The 21,295-nt window shown below is 42.4% G+C and overlaps 1 protein-coding gene across 1 annotated transcript in view; it reads left to right on the forward strand.

Annotated features, from left to right (window-relative positions):
* RAB38 (RAB38, member RAS oncogene family) overlaps nucleotides 1-21,074 on the forward strand; it is a 43,460-nt gene extending 22,386 nt beyond the window's left edge. Inside the window, exons 2-3 of the mRNA XM_006118370.5 lie at nucleotides 1,153-1,433; nucleotides 19,570-21,074. Of these exons, the coding sequence (XP_006118432.1) occupies nucleotides 1,153-1,433; nucleotides 19,570-19,722 (434 nt within the window). The 3' untranslated portion in view covers nucleotides 19,723-21,074. The remainder of the gene's footprint in view (nucleotides 1-1,152; nucleotides 1,434-19,569) is intronic.
* Nucleotides 21,075-21,295: the final 221 nt, after the last annotated feature.

Genomic DNA, 21,295 nt, shown 5'->3' on the forward strand with positions numbered 1-21,295 from the left:
CCACCTCCCTAGCAGCACAGTCCAGCCAACTCAATCCTCAGTGTGGACAGTGCTGGGTCTGTGGAAGAATTCTTACCTGTGCCAACTAGAGAACCTCAGAGTCTGCAAATGGAGTTCCTCAGAGCTTGGATGGTAAAGTGCGATGAGCTGACCAGAATGGACTCTACTTGAATCTTTCTTTCTCTCTGTTAACCTAAGGACTTCCAATGCTGGGTTCTACCTCATTATTAAACCCTACTCTGTTTGTTTGGAGGGTCACTTTAAGTTTAAGTGGGGTGGAGCTGAAGAATGTACAAGTTTTTACCAGGAGTCTCTCAGGTGGACTCACTGGATGGAGCTCACAGAGTAAACAAGGAATGCAGGAGCCCAGTATCTCAGTCTAGGAGGCAGGGAGGCTGTGATGCCTACCCTGAAGGAAGAGTGAATCCCCTTGGCTCTTCTGAGAGCCTGTCTAAAACCACAGCACAGATACAGTAGACCCGTGGCACGGGGCTATTTTAACAGGAACGCTCCAGACTCCAAATGCATATTACCAAACAATTTAGCAGCATGGGCAGACATTAGTTTTGTACCTATTTCTTCTATTGTAATAAGATGCATATTACTTCTTTTTGAAGCAGTAATCAGGGGCTTTACATGGAACAGCATGTTGATCTCAGGACCTATGTGAATCATGCAGCCCTTTGCCTAACCACGGCTGCCCTATTCCCCACAGTGCATTTTACACTTGTAAGGCTAGAATTTTGCCCTTAGCTTCTCTAGTGCTTTTATTTTCCCATCTGTAAAATGGGGATAACATTTATATGCCCTGTAAAGCCTGCTAAAGTCCTCGATATTTTCCCTTAGATCTGGAAACCTACTGGATTGATCAGACTCTGGCATAATATCTGAGCTTATGATAAAGTTACTACGTTTTCTTGGACTCTTGTCTTATTAAACTCTTTCTGCTCTCCACAGCCACTGGCATTTTCACACAAATGAGTCTATCACTCTATATTATTGTTTAGATGAATTGTAGCTTGCCAGATTTACAACATTAAGCTCCAAGCTAGATAATGTTCTGCCAGAAAACATACAGGCAGGTGAAATATTGATTGAGCCTGAAAGTGGTGATTCAAATGTTTTTTTTCCCTCCCACCTTCATCATCACAGGTCAGGAAAGGTTTGGAAACATGACAAGGGTCTATTACAGAGAAGCCATGGGAGCATTTATTGTCTTTGATGTTACGAGACCAGCGACGTTTGAAGCGGTGACAAAATGGAAAGAGGATCTGGACTCTAAGTTGATTCTCCCGAACGGCAAACCCGTGGCAGCCGTTCTCTTGGCAAACAAATGCGACCAGGGAAAAGATGTGCTCGTGAACAACGGTCTCAAGATGGAACAGTTTTGCAAGGAGAATGGGTTTGTGGGATGGTTTGAAACATCAGCTAAGGTAATGTTGACATTTCTTTTTTAATGAGAAGCATTCCCCAAATGCTTTAGCATTAACTGCTAAAATAGGTTACTCAGTGGCAATGTCAACCATGCACAGCTCTTATTTCTGATGAATCAATGAAGGGTAAACTTATAAAAACTCTCTTAAGAAAACAAGACCTTTTGAAATATAATGTATGGGATCATTCCTCTCAAAGGATCCAAAAGCATTTTCAAGCCACTCTGAAATGCAGTCACTACTAAGGGTGTATCACAGGCACAGCATCCTGCACAACAGTGTCAGAGGAAGAAGGCATGTTTGCAATGGCCAACAAAGCTCTTCTGATGAAAGATACCATGAGTTCCTTCATTCCCACACACAGAAGGGACAGTCTTGTGGTGAACTAGAGCAGTTCTAAGTATTTGGTCTGAAAGATCTGAGTTGTCAGGTTCTCACACGGAGAAAAAGTTTGGTGCTGTGGTAAAAGAATGAACCACGTGAAAGCCACTACACAAGTTGTTGGCAGTGCAATTTGCTAAGCTATCAGACTTCATAGTCTTTACTTTGTTAATAAGTAGACCACTAAACTAGTTGAGTAGGCTACTTTAAGGCAGTGCTTCTCAACCTTTCCAGACTACGTGCCCCTTTCAGAAGTCCGATTTGTGTTGCGTGCCCCCAAATTTCACCTCACTTAAAGTGTCACAGAACACTATTACTGAAATTTTTTTTTCATTTCTCATTCTTACCATAGAATTATAAAATACATCAATTAGAATATAAATATTGTACTTACTGTTCAGTGTATAGAGCAGAATAAACAAGTCGTCGTCTATATGACATGTTAGTTTGTACTGACTTTGTCACTGTTTTTTATTCAGCCTGTTGTAAATCTAGGCAAATATTTAGATTAGCTGATGTATCTCCTCTGTGTACCCCAAGGATATGTGTACCCTGGCTGAGAACCATTACTTTAAGGGAATCAATTTGGCCAAAGTCTGTAGCATGTCTTACTTAATAAAAGTATTTTTCCAGTGCTAAAATTCCTTGTATACCCAGGGCTAGATGCTCAGTTAAGGTAAGTTTGTGTAGCTCAATTGAAGTCAGTGGTGCTCAGCTTAGAGATGTGAAAGACTAGTCGACTATCTGATAAGCAAATACTTATCAAATAGTCAACAGGATAGTCAACTGGTCCCTCCGCCCCCTTGCTGCCTCTATTTGATAGAAGCAGTGAGAGGGGAGGGGGAGAAAAGGAGGGTACTTCAAAGCTGCAGCGCCACATGGAGCCTGTGGTCAGCTGCTCCATGCGGTGCTGCCGCTTTGAAACACTGTTGTGGCATTTCAAAGGGGCAGTGCCACCCTATCAACTAATTAAATAGTCGATGCAAAAATGCATCGACTATTCGATTAGTCAATTACACAATACTTAACATCCTTAGCTTGGCTAGCTTATGCTAGGTGAGTAACTGGCCAGTAGAGTCCACTGTTTCACTCTTGCTAGTGGTGGCTATAGTTCAATAGCATCTGGTTTCTTATGGTATTTTGACACATCCATATCCAGGCTAGACTGGAAACCAAGAGAATAAAAAGCATGAAAGAGAAACATTATCTATTTTTTCAATAAAATTGTCTAAATTACTTTCTGAAGAAAAGAACAATTCAAAAAGTCTGGGCTCAATTATGAAAAGTAGCTAACTTTAAATTCCCTGACCTCAAAGTCGTACAAATAAATATCGGGGGAACAGATGAGCCAAGACATTGATTTTTAGAATATTGTGCTTTTCTCAGTTACATAATTCTAGGTTATCAGTTCAGGCCAGCAAAATCATTGATTTGATTGTTGGTGTTTGACCTGCGAGAAATGAGTTAGTGGTGTCAATCTGGTTCCAAGAGGTTAGGTGTCTATTCAACATATTCATAAATGATCTGGGAAAAGGGGTAAACAGTGAGGTGCAAAATTTATAGATGGTATAAAACTATTCAAGCTAGTTAAGTCCCAGGCAAACTGTGAAGAGCCACAAAAGAATGTCTCAACATCGGGTGATTGGGCAACAAAATGTCAGATGAAATTCAATATTGATAAATGCAATTATGCATAACAAATGATGGGGTCTAAATTAGTTCTTACATGTCAAGAAAGAGATTTTGGAGTCATTGTGGATAGTTCCCTGAAAACATCCATTCAATGTGCAGTGACAGTCAAAAAGGTAAACAGAATGTTGGGAACTATTAAAAAAGGAATATATAACAAGAGACAAATATGATATTGCTTCTATATAAATCCTTGGTATCCCAGAATGGTTTTTCTGTATGAGGAGAGATTAATAACACTGGGACTTTTCTGCAGAAAACAGACCAAGGGGAGATATGATTGAGGTCTATAAAATCATGACTCGTGTAGAGACAGTAAATAAAGAAGTACTATTTTCTCCTCATAACACAAGAACTAGGGGTCCTCAAATGAAATTAATAGTCAACAGGTTTTAGACAACAACAAAAAAGGAAGTATTTTTTCATACAACACACAATCAACCTGTGGAACTCTTTCCCAGAGGATGTTGTGAAGGCCAAGACTATAACAGAGTTAAAAAAAGAACATGGAGGATAGATCCATCAATGACTATTATTAAGCTAGATAGGGATGGTATCTCTAGTCTTTGTTTGTCAGAAAGTGGTAATGAGTGACTGGGGAGGGATCACTTGATTATTACCTGTACTATTCAGTTCCTCTAGGGCACCTGGCATAGGCCACTGTCTAAAAACAGGATACTGAGCTAGACGGACTTTTGATCAGACTCATTATGGATGTTCGTATGTTTGAAACACTTGGAGGAAAGGAAGGTGATCAAGATCAGTCAACACCAAGGGCAAGTCATGCCTGACCAACCTGATTGTCTTCTATGATGAGATAACTGTGAATACGGGGAAAGTGGTGGAAATGATATAGCTTGACTTTAGCAAAGCCTTTGAAACAGCCTACCACAGTATTCATGCCAGCAAGTGAAAGAAGTATGGCTTGTATGAATGAAGCATAAGGTGGATAGAAAACTGGCAAAATCATCAGGCTCAACAGATAGTGATCAATGGCTTGATGTCTGCTTGGCAGCCAGTTTCAAGTGGAGTGCCTCAGGGATCAATCCTGAGGCCAGTTTTGTTTGACATCTTAATTAATACGCTGGGATGGATTTCACGCTCTGCAAATTCTCAGATGACACTAAGTTGGGGTGAGAGGTAGATATGTCGGCGGGCAGAGATAGGGTCCAGAGTGGCCTAAACAAATTGGAGGATTGGGCCAAAATAAATCAGATGAGGTTCAACAGGAACAAGTGCAGAGACCTGCACTCATGACAAGAATCTCATGCACTGCTACAGGCTGGAGACCAACTGGTTAAGTGACAGTTTGGCAGAAAAGGACTCGGGGCTAACAGAGAATGAAAAGCTGGATATGAGTCAACTGAGTGCCCTTGTTGCCAAGAAGGTTAACAGCATATTTGGCTGCATTAGTAGGAGCATTGCCAGCATATTGCCATTCCCTCTATTTTGGCACTGTTGAGGCCATCTGATCTGGAGTATTGCATCCAGTTTTGGGTCCTCACACTACAGAAAGGATGTGGTCAAATTGGTGAGTCCAGCAGAAAGCAATGAAAATGATTAGGGGGCTGTGAGGACAGGCTGAGGAAACTAGGCTTACTTATTCTGCAGAAGAGAAGAATGAGGGGTAATTTGATAGCATCCTTCAGCTACTTGAGAGGGGAGGTTTCAAAGAGGATGGTGCTAGACTGTTTTCAGTGGTGGCAGATAACAGAACAAGGAACAATGGTCTCAAGTTGCAGTGTGGAAGGTCTAGACTGGATATTAGGAAAAACTATTTCATTATGAGGGTGGTGAAGCATTGAAATGGGTTACTTAGGGAGAAGGTGGAGTCTCTATCCCTAGAGGTTTTTAAGGCCAGGCTGGGCCCACCACACACTGCTCCAGCCAGGCTGGGAAGGTTCTGCCATACCACACCATGGGTGGGGCCACCAGTTAACTGGTACCATGGGTAAGCAAGCTGGTAAGGTGAATGCTTACTGGGTAACTGGTTAACCCTTTATGTCCGCAGTGCAACCCCATCTCAGAGGGGGGAGAGCTAGCAGGATACCCTGCGACCGGGATCAGCTTGGTTCTTCCATGAGGGCAGGAAACTGGACTTGATGGCCTCTCTAAATCCCTTCCAGTTCTAGTATTCTATGATTCTACGATTCTATGAAATCATTCCAGCCAGGGCTTTGACAAGTATGGCACAGCAGGGAGTATAGGGGTGATGGTGGGGGTGTGCCTCTACCTCCTTCTCCCCCCCCCACCTTGAAGTGAGTGAGGTAGTCTCCAATGACACTCTGCTGCCTGATCTTTTCAGCTGTTTTAGGTGATTTGGGCAGCTTGGCATGCTCCTCCTTGTCTGAGCCATGCTTCTTCTCTGACTGTGGCTACCTCACAGGCTTTGTACTTGGCCTTGCTGCTTGGAGCAGGGAGTTGGAGTAGATGACCTCCTGGGGTCTTTTACAACCCTAAATGTCTGTGGTTCTTTTAAAAGAGGTTGGATTTTAGTAATTCTAAATTAGAGTAAACTCTGGTTCAGATCTCATATGTTCATATCCTACATCTCTACTAGCCAAATAGTTCCCAATGCATAGGTTCAAGCCTTGTTGAGGTGTGGCAGAAATCACTATGACTGCGTTTTGCATCCTGCATCCATGTTTAAGTGGACAACCAATTATTATTTAATGGGCAGTGGGCATAACACCTATCATTTCTATCTTTTGCACCCAGAAACAAATGGATGAAGATTTGATGTCTTGCAATGTTCAGGTATTCCTTACTCCCAAATGGGATTAGACACAAAAGTGCCACAGGTATCCTGAGAAGCTGTTCTTTGTAAAGTTCCACACCAGTTTTTCAGGCTTAACTGGTACAAATAATTCAGATAAATATTGTCCTTGAGTCTGAACTTTGTGAACCTAATTGATTCACCTTAGGACTGTATCCTGCAAACACTCAATCATTTAAGTAGTGCCATTAAATCCAATGAGACTACTCTGGGAGTAAAGTGACTCATATATGCACCTGTTTACAGGTTAGGATCTTAGGAAGCTTCAAATGAGGAAAGAGTCCGCTGAATCAGTAAAGTCCAGGGCTGGTAGTGATTTAAAGGGCCATTGCTGCAGTGAAGTCACATCAGTGTGTAACTAGTCTGAGATCAGAATTGCTTCCCAATTTGGTCTTAATTCTCAATTAAAGGCCACATTGTTACGCTTTTTTAAAAAAAGCAACAAGGAGGCCTGTAGCACCTTAGAGTATGTCTGCACTACCACCCTAATTCGAACTAGGGTGGTTAATGTAGGCAACCGAAGTTGCAAATGAAGCCCGGGATTTGAATTTCCCGGGCTTCATTTGCATCTTGCCGGGCGCCGCCATTTTTAAATGTCCACTAGTTCGGACTCCGTGCCCGCGGCTACACGCGGCACGGACGAGGTAGTTCGGATTAGGCTTAATCCGTTCCATGAGGAGTAACGGTAGTTCGGAATAGGAAGCCTAATCCGAACTACCTAGTCCATGCCGCGTGTAGCCGCGGGCACGGAGTCCGAACTAGCGGACATTTAAAAATGGCAGTGCCCGGCAAGATGCAAATGAAGCCCGGGAAATTCAAATCCCGGGCTTCATTTGCAACTTCGGTTGCGTACATTAACCACCCTAGTTCGAACTAGGGTGGTAGTGTAGACATACCCTTATAGACTAACAGATGTATTGGAGCATTAGCTTTCGTGGGCAAAGACCCATTTTGTCAGATGCATCTTTTTTTCAAGTATCCTTTTTTAAGTTATGATTTCAATTACTTTAAAACCTGGAAAGTTTCTAGTCTTTTTCAGCCTAGGGCAAATTAAATAATTGAACTCAGGTGTAGGGGAAATAAAGATCCACCTATATTTTACATAGAAAATATAAATTATTTTCTGAAGTAGGTTAATATTGACTGAGAATCTATCAAACCATAGCTAGCAGTTCAAACAGGTAATGACTCTTTTTTTCCTTCAATCTAGTGTAATTAGCTCTCCAGAGGTTTTTTGGAATCATGCTTGGAATTTTTAGAGATCTCTGAGCAGAGTGAATATGATTCATGCCTTTTGGGGAAAAAAGGTGATTATTTATAAAAATGCCCCCTTTATCTCAGGATACACATTGCAGAGGCTGGGTGTAATATGCATACAGAACATATTTCAGACTGTCATGGGTTTGAATCTTTCATCTGAAACTGTTGGAGAATTACATGAGAGTATATTGTTGTATCATTCCTTAGTACTATTTTTTTTAACTTAATGATCTTAGAAACAAAACGTTTGGGGGATCCAGAATGAACTCACATTGTGGTGGGTTTTTATATTTTTAAAGCAAATATTTAATCTGTTTCAGTCTTCAGTGCTCTGAAAAGTATTTGGGGATTCACTCTGACAGATTGCCTTGCTGTGTAAGAGCAGAGTATAAAACAGTTATAACATACACTTATTGTTATATTTTCACTTGGGGCCTGATCTCTCTTTTATGTATGCTTACCTCCCAGTATTTTATTTATTTGTATAGATTTCAGCCTAAAAAACTCCAAATTTTTTAGGCAATCCTGTCACACATTTTAAGCCACAACATCATAGCAGATGCAAAATATGCAACATCTAAAGCAGCAAGACTTCTTTCTGTCACACACCATTTAAATAGCCCTCATATGTCCAATAAAGCTGAAAACTTCCTCCGTATTTTGCTATCAAGCATATATCCAGGATTTTCAGTACACCCCCTACGACATCACCACTATTGCCTGTTAAAATAGATGGGCTTTAAACTGTGCCTACAAAGGCAATAATTTCAGCCTCATTGACACTTTTTAATGAAACGGAAGTTATTTGTATGTGGAAACAAGCCAGGTCAGGCAAAACTAGATACTCTTTTAAGTCTTGGCTTAAAAATGTACTACAAGTTGCTAAAGTTTTGTATGTACTGTTTTGCACAAGATTGCTTCTAGTTTCATTACACCATCTTCTTCACTCCTGCCACATATATACATATATCCTGCTGGCATTCCTTTACCCTTGCCCCTGCCCTGCAAGGAGCATGCAGTGCTTCTAAGCGCCACGTGCTCTTGGAAGGGTGGCAGGAGACTTTGCACGCTCCCCCACCCACAGGCCAATCAGGGCTTGGGGGCAGGGGAGTGTGCAAAGTCTCTTCCTGCTCTGCCAGGAGCGTGTGGCATTTAGAAGCACCATGTGCTCCTTGCAGGGCGGGGGCAGGGCAGAGTAAACTTTGCACGCTCGCTCTGCCCCCAAGCCTGAGGGCAGGGGAAGCGTGTGAAGTTTCCTCTGTCCTTACCCCCATCCTGAAAGGAGCATGTGGCATTTCTAAGCACCACATGCTTCTGGCAGGGCAGAAGGAGACTGGGGGCAGAAGGGGGAACACGCAAAGTCTCCTCCCTCCCCAAGAGCATGGTCTGTGGGTGGGGAAGCAAGGAAGTGTCCTAGACCCACTCTTTCCACTTGAGGCCCCGCTCCTTCCAGTGCAGCCCAGGACCACTTCAAAAGTTTCTGAAGTGGCCTCCACCAAAAAATTATTGCCCGCCCCTGATTTAGAGCATAGGGGGCCCAGGGCAGGGGGAAGTGAGGGTTCAGGAGTCAGGGCTGGTAAATGAAGGGTGGGGGCAAGGGTGCCATTTCAGAAGGGTGGGGGGTGTTGTAGCCACATATACCAGGTCACTGTGATTCCTCTTCCTCTGACTCAGGGAGCATGGGGAAAGTTTACAACCTGCTGAAATCCTCCCGTCGGCAGCCAGGAACAAGAGGAAAGCACAAGGTGAGCACTTTCCCCTTGCTTCCTGATCGTTAGGGGAACAGAAAGAAGACCTGGTATGTGTGGTTGCAGACTCCCTGTCCACGCAAGTGCACCAGGGAGGGAGACGAGGCCCTGGGGCATCCCCAGATAAGGGGGCACATGCACGCCCAGCCAGTCCTTTTCACCCTCCAGTTGACCTGTTGCTTAGCAAGGCAGCCTACAGAAGCCTCTGGGAGCCTAGGTGGCAGCAGCTGCCACCGAATGCCCCAGCCGGCTGGCTTCTTGCCAGAGCACTGAACAGAAGTGAACTGGCTTACTTTCACCTCTGGTCTCAAGAGAAAAAATGGAGGACATAAAGACATCCTGTTTCGTATCAACAGAGACAGAAAGCTAGAGTAGCAAAAAACAGGAGTGTCGTCTATAAAAGGGGATGAATGTCCACCCTAGCTAATATGCAAGATTGGGACTTAGGGAACCTCTCTTTAAGTCCTGCCATTAACCTACTGCATGACATTGAGCAAGTCACTTTCTTTTCTTAGTGCCTCAGTTTTTCAACCCGTAAATGGAGATAATGTACTGACCTCCTCTCCTCTGTAAGCATTTTGAGATCTATGGATGAAAAGTTCCATATACGAGATATGTATTATTTATTTAAGTAGAGGTGGTTCTAACTAGGAAATATGACTATTTAAAGCAAGACACATCAAAAGTTCTCAATTGAACAGAATAGCTAGTTTTGATTTCCAGAAAGACAAACTAGGCTGGGACATGAATTTGACACATCAAATCTAATCTGTTAGAACAGGGGTCTCCAAACTTTTCTGCCCGAGGGCCGCATTAACTATCAAACAGCAGTTCGGGGGCCGACTACACACTTGAGGTCCAAATAAAAAACAATCAAAACATGGATGTTGTTTTTAATTATTTATTTAATATTATTTTATTCAGTTATTATTTAATAACACATTGATACACTACACATGAACACCTGTATTAGTGTGAATGGTGAAATTGTTTCCTGGATGCCAAAATAGAGCCCAGCCCACTAGTGACCTCATGAGAGAGCTAGCCAATAGGATAAGAACGCACTGGCCAATAGAGAGCAATTGTCCACGCCAAGTCCCAACCCCTCTTGCTGTGAGGGACGCGCAGAGCTCGGGCTCGGCCGTCGGTCCGCAGGGCGTGTGGCCGTCCGTTGGCGGCTCCGATCCCCCGCACCCCCAGCCGGGGAGTCTCGCTGCCCAGGGCAAGGGCTGCGCGGGTCCAGAGTCCCTCCTCCGTCCCGCTGGCTCCTCCGGCTTCCCTCTCCTGGCTGCCTGCCCAAAAGAAAGTGAGTGCCGGCCGCCCCTGTCCTTCCGGCCCCTCCCCCTTTTGAGCCGGCACGCACGGGGCGTGCCGCTCACCCTGGCGTCCCTGCCCCTTCTCCTCCTGGGTCCTGCCGCCTTCCTCGCCTGCCGCGCCTGCGGCTGTGCGCCCTCGCTCCCCTCCCCGTGGGCTTTCCCCTGGGCTCCGCTGCGCTGTGCCGCTCGGCGCTTCTCCGGGGGAGGGGCTGTTAGTGTGGGGAGTTTCTTCCCCGCCCCAGCTCCGCGGCGCTGCGCCGCTCGGCGCTTCTCCAGGGGAGGGGCTGTTAGTGCGGGGAGTTTCTTCCCCGTCACAGTCTCCATGGGCCGGATGAGAGGGCCTCGCGGGCTGCATCCGGCCCACGGGCCGTAGTTTGGAGACCGCTGTGTTAGAATATAAGAACATAAGAATGGCCTACTGGGTCAGACCAAAGGTCCATCCAGCCCAGTATCCTCTCTGCCTACAGTGGCCAATGCCAGGTGCCCCAGAGGGAGTGAATCAAACAGGTAATGATCAAGTGACCTCTCTCCTGCCATCCATCTCCTCCCTCTGACAAACAGAAGTTAGGGATACTATTCTTTACCCATACTGGCTAATAGCCATTTATGGACTTAACCTCCATGAATGTATCTAGTTCTCTTTTAAACCCTGTCATAGTCCTAGCCTTCAGTTAACAGAAATCAAAGTGTCCCATTTGAAATTGCCAGGCATGATTCATGACACACTCTTCCCTAATCTCTTTTTTAATTCGTCCAAGGAAGTTTCTAGTACGTGATTGCAAAAGTATGTGCGGCTGCTGCTACAGGCTCTCTGCTGGAGTCAAACCAATAAAGGGGAATCTTAGATTTCAGCTATGCCTTTGGCAGAACTCCCTGCAGAATCTGCATTCCTGAAAACACAATATAAGAGCAAAAATCCCCTGTCAAGATTCCAGGTCAGATTGCTGTACCGCCCTGCTCTGGTGATTCTCTGCTGCATTTCCTGAAAAGGAGTGTTATCTGGTTTCAGGGGGGACCTGTGATCATGAACTCCCAGGTTGCTGATTCTCAGTCAATCTGTTCCAGTGTTTGGTGGACAGAATGTAGACAGAAATGGTTTTAAAGCTATTCTGGCTATATAGAACAGAATTGTGAAAATACTTAGAAAGCCTTTTCCTGGGTAACTCACACCTAGATGAGTGTGAGTGTGGGTCTGTGCCCCCATCTAGTGGCTGGAGGTTTGTGCATTTGCTACTACTTGAAGTTACAGGGAGATATTTTCCTGTCAGATCCCTTTAGCTCAAGTATTAGAGACTTAAGCTCTTCCCTCTGTAAGCCCAAAGTTCAGGTCCAACAACATGCGCATGATCTCATTTATAGATCCCTGACGATTTTAGAAGTAATAAAATTGCAGTCATAGAAAGAAACTGCTTGACAATAGAAATCTAGGAGTAATTTTGCACCCGAGGGTAACTGGGTGATAAATTCAAGCTCTCCCTATTGAAAAGAACAAAATGTTTCATTGGAAGTGTGAAAGGCCCATAAAATCAACAAAGGTCTTTTTTCATCACCGAAGAAATAAAAGTCAATCTAGTCCAAGGGGATTTATTTCGGATATTAAAACAGAATGCTCTCGATCTTAATGGTTTGCATTTGTGATAGAATGAGATGACAAATGGGGGTGGGGTGGGAAACAAGTTAGGAATACTAAGTAGCACACAGAGACTGTATTGCTTGGAGGCCCTAACAATAAAATGTTTATTTCCTCATCCATTGAATATTGCATTTTTAGACAGTGACATTATTTCCCATAGCAATTTGCTAAAAAGTTGTAACTCATGTAAAACCCAAAGAAAGCAGCACACAAATAAAGGGGTTATGCTTTCTTTTATGGAGTTCTATTTAAAGGTGTATTGCAATGCAAATGAAAATTTTATATGTGCTCCTTTCTGGTGTTCAACAATGATCCCAATATTAATATTAAAAATTAAGACTATCAGGTGAGATATATCTATCTATCTATCTCACCTGATAGTCTTCATTATATATATATATATAGAGAGAGAGAGAGAGAGAGGCAGTCCCCGGGTTACATGGATCCAACTTACATCGGATCCCTACTTACAAACGGGGTGAGGCAACCCCGCACTAGCTGCTTCCGCCCAGCAGACCAGGGAGACGCGGAGCGGCTTTTCTCAGCAGACACCTCAGCTTGAGAATAAAGGACTGAGGGAAGTGAGGTGTGGGAGAATAAAACTGAGCTCTGGAGAAATGTTTGGCTAGAGTTTCCCCTACAATATGTACCAGTTCTGACGTACATACAAACTCAACTTAAGAACAAACCTACAGTCCCTATCTTGTACGTAACCCAGGACTGCCTGTATATATTCTTTCCTGGCAAAGTAGAGAAGAATGAAATAACAGGGGTGCAAACCTGGGCCGTGGAAAACCAGCAGGCAATTCTCTGTTATGCTAATTAATTAGACTGTAGACAAGTCACTTAAGTTCTCTCTGCTTGAGTAGCTCACTGGGTCAGTGGAGGTATTAGTACTTCCCTAGCTTATTGGTGGGTTGAGAGAATAAAAACATTGAAGATTGTGAAGTGCCATCTACCACGGTAGTGGGGGCCATGTCCATAGCTTAAATAGCTAGAACTTCTATGTTCTTTGGGTGTCCATAGAGGTGACTTTACAAGAGGCTAAAAGAGGAGCAGGAGCAATTCCAGCTGGGGAGTCGTGTCTCTCCCAGTACTTGTGGAGCCAAGACCCTGATAGTCTGAAGTGGCACCATCCCAGAGATGGGATCTGTCTTGTGTCCTTTAGAATGAAGGGAAGAGCATACTCAAAATGCAAATATAAGGTGGTTAAAACATAAGGTAAAGCCAAAGGTGAATTGAATTTTTCAATATTTGTTTTTGAGTTGTATTAAGAAGTGGGAGTCCTGTGGCCTCAATTGTACAGAACAAAGGCAATTAGTAAGGGAAGGGTAAGGTTGGAGAATGAAAAGACAAAATGCTGCTCAGTCCATTGTTCCTGTGTTTTCTGTATATTTTAAAAGACAATGAATGTTATTTCTTGGTAAACAGTTAGCAGTTTCCAATGTTTCAATGCCAACATTGGAGCATGTTTGATTATTCTCACCTATCCATCACCACCCATCTTTCTGTCTGTTGTCTCTGTTAATTATCTTTTCTTTTGCTTCCTTGAACATACCCTCCTACATATTGATTTCTTTCAAGAACATATTGGGGGTGGGGAGTGAAAATCAATATTTTCATTAGGCAGACCAGAGCAGCAACAGTAATACAAGCAGAGATCAATCCACAGCCCTAACAGGCATGGTCAGACACCATGAAATTAGGGTCCTAACAAAAGGTGATATAAATATAAGGTAGCAAGCGGTTAAGGAATGGAAACAGGTCTTGGGAACACGAGAGTCACTTTCTGGCATTGCTACAGGCTTCTTGTGTGACCTTGGACATGTCACTTAACCTTTCTGTATCTCAGTTCTCACCTGTACAATGGGATTAATACCTCCTTCTCAGATGTGACATGAAGATAAATTCATTAATGTTTGTGAAATGCTCAGATATACTTGTTTCATTTGGGTTAATTAAAGAGAATGGTTTAAGAGATCTTTCTAGTAACTAAAATGTTAATAAAGATGTTTAGAGAATTATATTTGAAAATTTAAATGTTAAAAATCAAGGACTCACTCTCTTTTTCAGGCCACCAAGTGTAGCAGCAGCATGTTTATTTATGCCTTGCTTGAATTCAGAGATGTAAAAGACTAAAGGCTATATGGGGGCAGATGGTATGTGAATGGTATGTTTGAAATAAAATGAGGCACATGTTGTGATAATGAAACCTCTCTAAAATATACACTGCTTGTCTGGAACAGATGTACAAGGCATAACATAAAGGATCAAGATTTGCAGGTTTGTTTATTCTCCAACTTAGGGTCTGATCCTAGAAGTCCATAAGAGTTTTTCCAAAGTCGTCAATGTCTGAGATGCTAGAGATATACTCAGAGCAGCTAGCCCTTCCCGCTGCTCCATCACTGTGGTGACACTCTATTTTTAGCATGCTAATGGGAAGGGAGCTAGTGCAAATATATCTCCTTGAGCTGTGAGTCACTCTACCTCTCCTCCCATCATCCCTGCTCAAAGAGTAGACTTATCCTAAAAATGACATATTTCAATTTAATTTAAATATGTTCCTAATTGGCTTAAACTAAACTGAAATAACTAATTTAAATTAAAACCTGTGTCGATGCAGCCTGTTACACCAGTCTTACAAATTGGCTTTAAAATAAAACCTCAAGGGCTTGTTTTCATTACCGGCTGGATCAACGGGGCATCAATTGATCCAGTGAGAGTCAATTTAACAAGTCTAGTATAGACCCGATAAATCGACCAACAATTGCTCTCCTGTTGACTCTGGTACTCCACTTCAATATTTCTTCATGCGACTCATAATCAACCTGTGGAACTCCTTGCCAGAGAATGTTGTGAACAACAGGATTTAACAGAGTTCAAAAAATAAATAGATAATTTCATGGACAATACATCCATCAATGGTTATTAGCCAGGTTTATCAGAGGCTGGGAATGAGTGATGGGAAGGATCACTTGATAATTACCTGTTCTGTTCATTTCCTCTGGGGCAGCTGGCATTGGACGTTTGCTCTGACCCAATATGGCCACTCTCATGTTCTTATGTTCTTATAAGATGCGCAAAGGGGAGTTGATAAGAGAACGTCTCCTGTCAAGTATCAGAGGGGTAGTCATGTTAGTCTGGATCTGCAAAAGCAACAAGGAGTCCTGTGGCACCCTATAGACTAACAGATGTATTGGAGCATAAGCTTTCATGGGCAAAGACCCACTTTGTCAGATGCATGTAGTGGAAATTTCCAGAGACAGGTATAAATATGCAGGCCAGAATAAGGCTAGAGATAAGGAGGTTAATTCAGTCAAGGAGGGTGAGGCTCACTTCTAGCAGCTGATCTGGAGCTGTGAACATCAAGGGTATGTCTACACTACATGGTCGACGGAGCCATGTAGATGAGCTTTGTAGACATAGCAAAATGAAGCGGCGATTTAAATAATCGCCACTTCATTTACATCAAAATGAATAAATGAGCTGTGCTGATCAGCTGTTTGTCAGCTCAGCGCGGTAGTCTGGACACTCGGCGATGGACATCAAAAGCCTTTGTCGACTGCCCCGGTAAACCTCATCTCACGAGGCATAATAGGGAGGTTATTATTTAAATCACCGCTTCATTTTGCTATGTCTACAAAGCTCATCTACATGGCTCCGTTTACGAAGCCATGTAGTGTAGACATATCCCAAGAGAGGAGAAACTGCTTTTGTACTTGGCTAGCCATTCACAGTCTTTGTTTAATCCTAAAATGATGGTGTCAAATTTGCAGATGAACTGTAGCTCAGCAGTTTCTCTTTGAAGTCTGGTCTTGAAGTTTTGTTGCTGCAGGATGGCTACCTTTAAATCTGCTACTGTGTGTCCTGGGAGATTATCAATATATCTCATCAAAGACACCGTGGTAAGTAGATCTAAGTATGTGGACTTCAGCTAAACTATTCATGTAGCTGAAATTGCATAACTTAGATCGATCTCCCCCACAGTGTCAACAAGCCCTACATAATGGTGCACTCAGTCTCCCAGAAACATGCTCGCCAAGTATGTGTGTCCAGTAGGCAACATAGGAATGTGTTACACTCACAGAACACAAAGACATGAATTAGTTAACCCGCACTTCAACCTTGTGGCTGCAAAAAGCAAGTTTCTTCACCTCTTTTTACAAAAAGGGAAACTCAGTATGGTTACTACCTTTCAATAATTTGCGTTAGGCCACAGAAGGAATCCATGCAAAGCTCAGACCACACAAAAATTCAGTTGATTTTGTTTACTCAAAGTGGACAAGCATCTTATGCCAGTAAAAGGAATTTTTTTGCTGCTACAACAAGAAAAACCCCAAACCACCTCCCCAAAACACCCCACCCCAAAATGCTCACTAACATGGCCCCAACTGAGAAGGAAAATGACACTCCATTCCCTTTGCACACCAGAGCCTAGGGGGGCCCAGACTAGTAGGTTTTGTGTGCTACAGCCTTGTGGTGGAATGGCTGGGGAGCTGGGGCACCAGAACTGGCTCCCCAGTGCTGAGGGAAGTCCTCAGCCTCAGGAGACCAATCCTGGCAATCCAAGGGCCACATCTGTCTCCCAGGCCTTAGGTTCCCCACCCTGTTATACAAGGTTCCCAAACAAAGTAAGCTATATCAGCAAAAGGACATTTTTGCCAGTATATCTGTATCTAAATCAGGAATTTTGCCTGCATATTAGTCAACTGGGGTATGATATTTTTTTCACATTCCTAATTGATGGAGCTATGCTAGCAAAAGTTTTAAGTGAAGGCCAAGTCTGGCTCCTATAGTTTCAAGTAGCTAACAATGAGGCCTTTTATGTACTGTTTCTAAATATTAATAGACTTCAGCTAGTTTTTAGATAATTGATGAAGTTTTCCTTGGACAGCCATCCTGCCTCTCCAGAAAGGAGGCAGCATGGGGGTAGATGGCTTGGTAGTCACCACATTAAGGACATTAAATACAACGTGGCAGAAGTATGTGGATGTACATGTGTGTGAGAGAAAAACAGTAAGAAAGAGAGAAAAGATACTATTTTATCTTCTGTTTTCTACGCAGTGCTTTAAGATTATTTTCTTGTTGGCTATGTCTTCTAATTAAATTTCACTGTGCCCTGAAAATGGCTTGTTGCCTGAATGAGGAATTTGAGAGTGTAGTGTCAAAAAATCTTGTGATGAACTCTGGTTCTGAGGTTGCAGGTGGTGTACATTGAGTCCCAGTTTTATGCTAGCCATTAGATTTGTAAACTTCTCATGTTATGATTTATTTGTTTAGAATCAAGTGATATTATTTGGAGGTAAATGTTTAAATACTGAGGCACATTCGTGCGTGCGTGTGTGTGTGTGTGTGTGAGAGAGAGAGAGAGAAATCCTTTAAAACCTAGGACCAATATTAAAAAGACTCATCTTCTCCCTAGATTTTAGCTCATTACTGTAGTACAGATGCATGAGTTCTGGGTCCATTTAATCAATGGACTTTAGCTATTGATTACAAGGGGAGCAGGAAAATCCAGTCCCAGAGAATCCATTACCTTTATTTGATTCTGATCTTTCATACAGTCATGTCTTCTGTATTCAAACCCATATGGATATGCCTTTGATAATTTTTTTAAACTGGAACTGGATTTAATATTTTAAGGACCTCATTCCTCTGGTTTTTGTTTGTTTGTTTATTTGTTTGGTATGTATATATGGGAAAAATGCTCCAAACAATTAATTTGAAATGATGATGTATTCATGACACTAAGGTAAAACTGTACTATCCAGTGCCCTCTGGAGTGGGGACTTGACTCTTACACTGGCACCTAGCATAATGGGCTCAAGTTAAGATTGGCACCTTAGGGAACTACCATAGTTCAAATAAATTGATGCATATTTTTGTTCTTAAGAAGATATTATTATTAATTTTGTTGTTGTTTGTTGTTGTCTTTGTGTTATTGTTATTATTATTATATGCATATACAGTTCCTAGGGCAGTGGGTGGGTGTCAGATAAGTGCTTCGGTGCTTCCATAATAGAACTAATAATTAATATGTAAGCAACACCAAGACAGTTACTTATATTTTGTGGCTGTGTTGAGCTATATCTTACTGAGCAGGTCACTTTCTATGTCTAGACTACGGGGAAGATTTGAAAGAGAATATGCAAATTCCATGGGAATTTGCATATCTTCTTCCGATCTCAGCATGGCAGCCATTTAAATTTAAATGAAGCAGCGATTATTTAAATCGCCGCTTCATTTTCCTATGCCGAGTAGCCTAATCTACATGCCTTTGTCGCCAGAGGCATGTAGTCTAGACGTACCCTATATCTCTAAAGCTGGACTAAAGGTGATACTGCTTTTTGGAAATTAGATAGATGCCGATAGACAAAACAATAGATCCAATGTTGCATTCGGGCTTACTTGTATGTGGAGAAACTCAACTCTGTATCTGTGTATTCAGAGATCTTTTTCATCACATATCATTTTGTGCAACGGGCAGAAAAAAACAACTGAAAAAAATGGACAAGATATTAAAACACCAAGGTTATGTCTACACTGGCATGATTTTGTGCAAGAACTCTTTTGCAGAAGAGTTCTTGTGCAAAAACTCTTCCAGAAGAGAGCGTCTACACTGGCATGTGCCTTTGCGCAAGAGCATCCATGCCCGTGTAGATGCTCTCTTGCGCAAGAAAGCTCTGATGGCCATTTTAACCTTAGGGCTTTCTTGCGCAAGAAATTCATGTTGCCTGTCTACACTGGCCTCTTGCGCAAGAACAGTTGCAAAAAGGGTTTCTTCCTGAGTGGGAGCATCATAGTTCTTGTGCAAGAAGCCCTGATTTTATACATTAGCATGTCAGTTTACTTGTGGAAGAACTCGCGGCCAGTGTAGATAGGCAGCAAGTTTTTGCGCAAGAGCGGCCGCTTTGCCGCAAGCTCATGCTAGTGTAGACACAGCCCCAAAGGTATAGAGGGCTGCAGCTACTGCTGAGTACTCAACACTTTTGAAAACCAGGCTTCTTGATCAGGGGCAAAAATATAGCTGTTTATTCAGGTGTACCCATTTTTTAAAATCTCTGCCAGCATGTTTTCAGAAAGCAATACAAATGACTGATAGTTTTTGTAGACTAAATAGTACTGTTGTGTGTTATTCAATCGATATTTGAATGATGATGTGTATAATTCCTAATTAACATAATCTGTACATTTTAAATCCACTTGCATAGGAAAGTAAGTATTACATATTGCCCAGAATTGGTCTCAGAATATAGAAGATATGTAACATGGTATGTCTACTGATTTGGCTAATTAATTTCTCTCTCTCTCTCTCTCTCTCTTTCACCTGCAGGAAAATATAAATATAGAGGAGGCTTCCAGATGCCTGGTGAAACACATAATTGCCAGTGAGAGTGATCTAATGCAGCCTATTGAACCAGATATTATAAAACCACACCTGAATTCTACTAAGATCGTCAGTTGTTCAGCTTGCTTTAAATCCTAAGAGACTCCCAGACCATTGCTGAGCAAATAGATAACAATGAATAATTTATCCCAAACACACAACCTGTTTTTGTGCTCACAGGTTATCCATGAGCAGATAGCATTTTTTTCAAATGTATGTGTTATTTAAAAGTATCCAATGGTTTTTGTTTGTTTGTTTTTTGTTTTGTTTTTTGTGGGGTTTTTTTTTTTACTCTTTGGATTGATTGTGAATAGTTCACTTTGTCAGTAACTATTCATATTGTCTTGGTCATTTGTGATTAGTCAGATAAGTCATATTATGTTGTTCCTACTCCCTGATTAAATGAGTGAGCAAAAATTGCTGGGGCAAGTCTTTTTAAAATGTGTTTAGAACATAAAAATGGCTATACTGGGTCAGACCAATGGTCCACCTAGCCTACTGATCTGTCTTCTGACAGTAGCCAGTGCCAAATGCTTTTTAAAAAAGTCAACAGAACAGGGAAATTTCAAGTAATCTATTCTCTGTCATCCACTCCAATTTTCTGGCAGTCAGAGGCTTATGAAAACCCAAACAATGGGTTGTATCTCTGATCATCTTTGTTAATAGCCATTGATGGCCCTATTCTCCATGCATTTACCTAATTTTTGTTTGAAACCGATTATGCTTTTTTAGGTCTTTACAAATTTCCCTGGAAATGAGCCCACGGGTTGACTGCATTGTGTGAAGTACTTCCTTGTGTTCTTTTTAAGTCTGCTGCCTATTAATTTTAATGGGTGACCCCTGGTTCTTATCTTATGGAAAGGCTTCCCTAATCACTTTCTCCATACCATTCTTCTCTTTATAGACCTCTGTTACATTACTCCTGCCCCCTACACACACACACTTCATTGTCTCTTTTCTAAGATGAGCAGTCACAGTCTTTTTAATCTCTCCTTGGTTATTACAAGTGCTTATAAGACTTGGAAATTTGTTTTCTGATCATATTTTTCTAGTAAAATTCAAATGTATGAAAGCTCAGAGAAAGTAAAAAAACAAAAGGCATTGAGAGAGAATATTTATAGGATGTTTTTGCAGTATTTACATAACTCTCTTGGGTACCTATTCAAACACAACTAGAGCACATGAAATCTGAATTGTGGCCATGGGGTCCAGTGCATAGAGCCTGGATTTTATTCCTTTTGTTTGTTCTTGGGGAAGGTGCTTCTGTTTTCCATCTCATCCTTTGCCTGTCTCATTAAGTGGTAAGCTCTTTGGGGCAGGGACTGTCTCTTACAATTCGTTTGTACAGTGCCCAACACAATGGGGTCCTAATCTGAGCTGGGGCAGTTAGGGTATGTCTACACTACCCCGCTAGTTCGAACTAGCGGGGGTAATGTAGTCATCCACAGTTGCAAATGAAGCCCGGGATTTGAATTTCCCGGGCTTCATTTGCATGAAGCCGGCCGGCGCCATTTTTAAATGCTGGCTAGTTCGGACCCCGTGCCGTGTGGCTACACGCGGCACGGACTAGCTAGTTCGGATTAGGCTTCTAATCCGAACTAGCTGTACACCTCATTCCACGAGGCGTACAGCTAGTTCGGATTAGAAGCCTAATCCGAACTAGCTAGTCCGT

The sequence above is a fragment of the Pelodiscus sinensis genome, chromosome 1 (assembly GCF_052426305.1).
Source record: "Pelodiscus sinensis isolate ZL-2025 chromosome 1, ASM5242630v1, whole genome shotgun sequence".
In the NCBI taxonomy this organism is placed as follows: Eukaryota; Metazoa; Chordata; order Testudines; family Trionychidae; genus Pelodiscus; species Pelodiscus sinensis.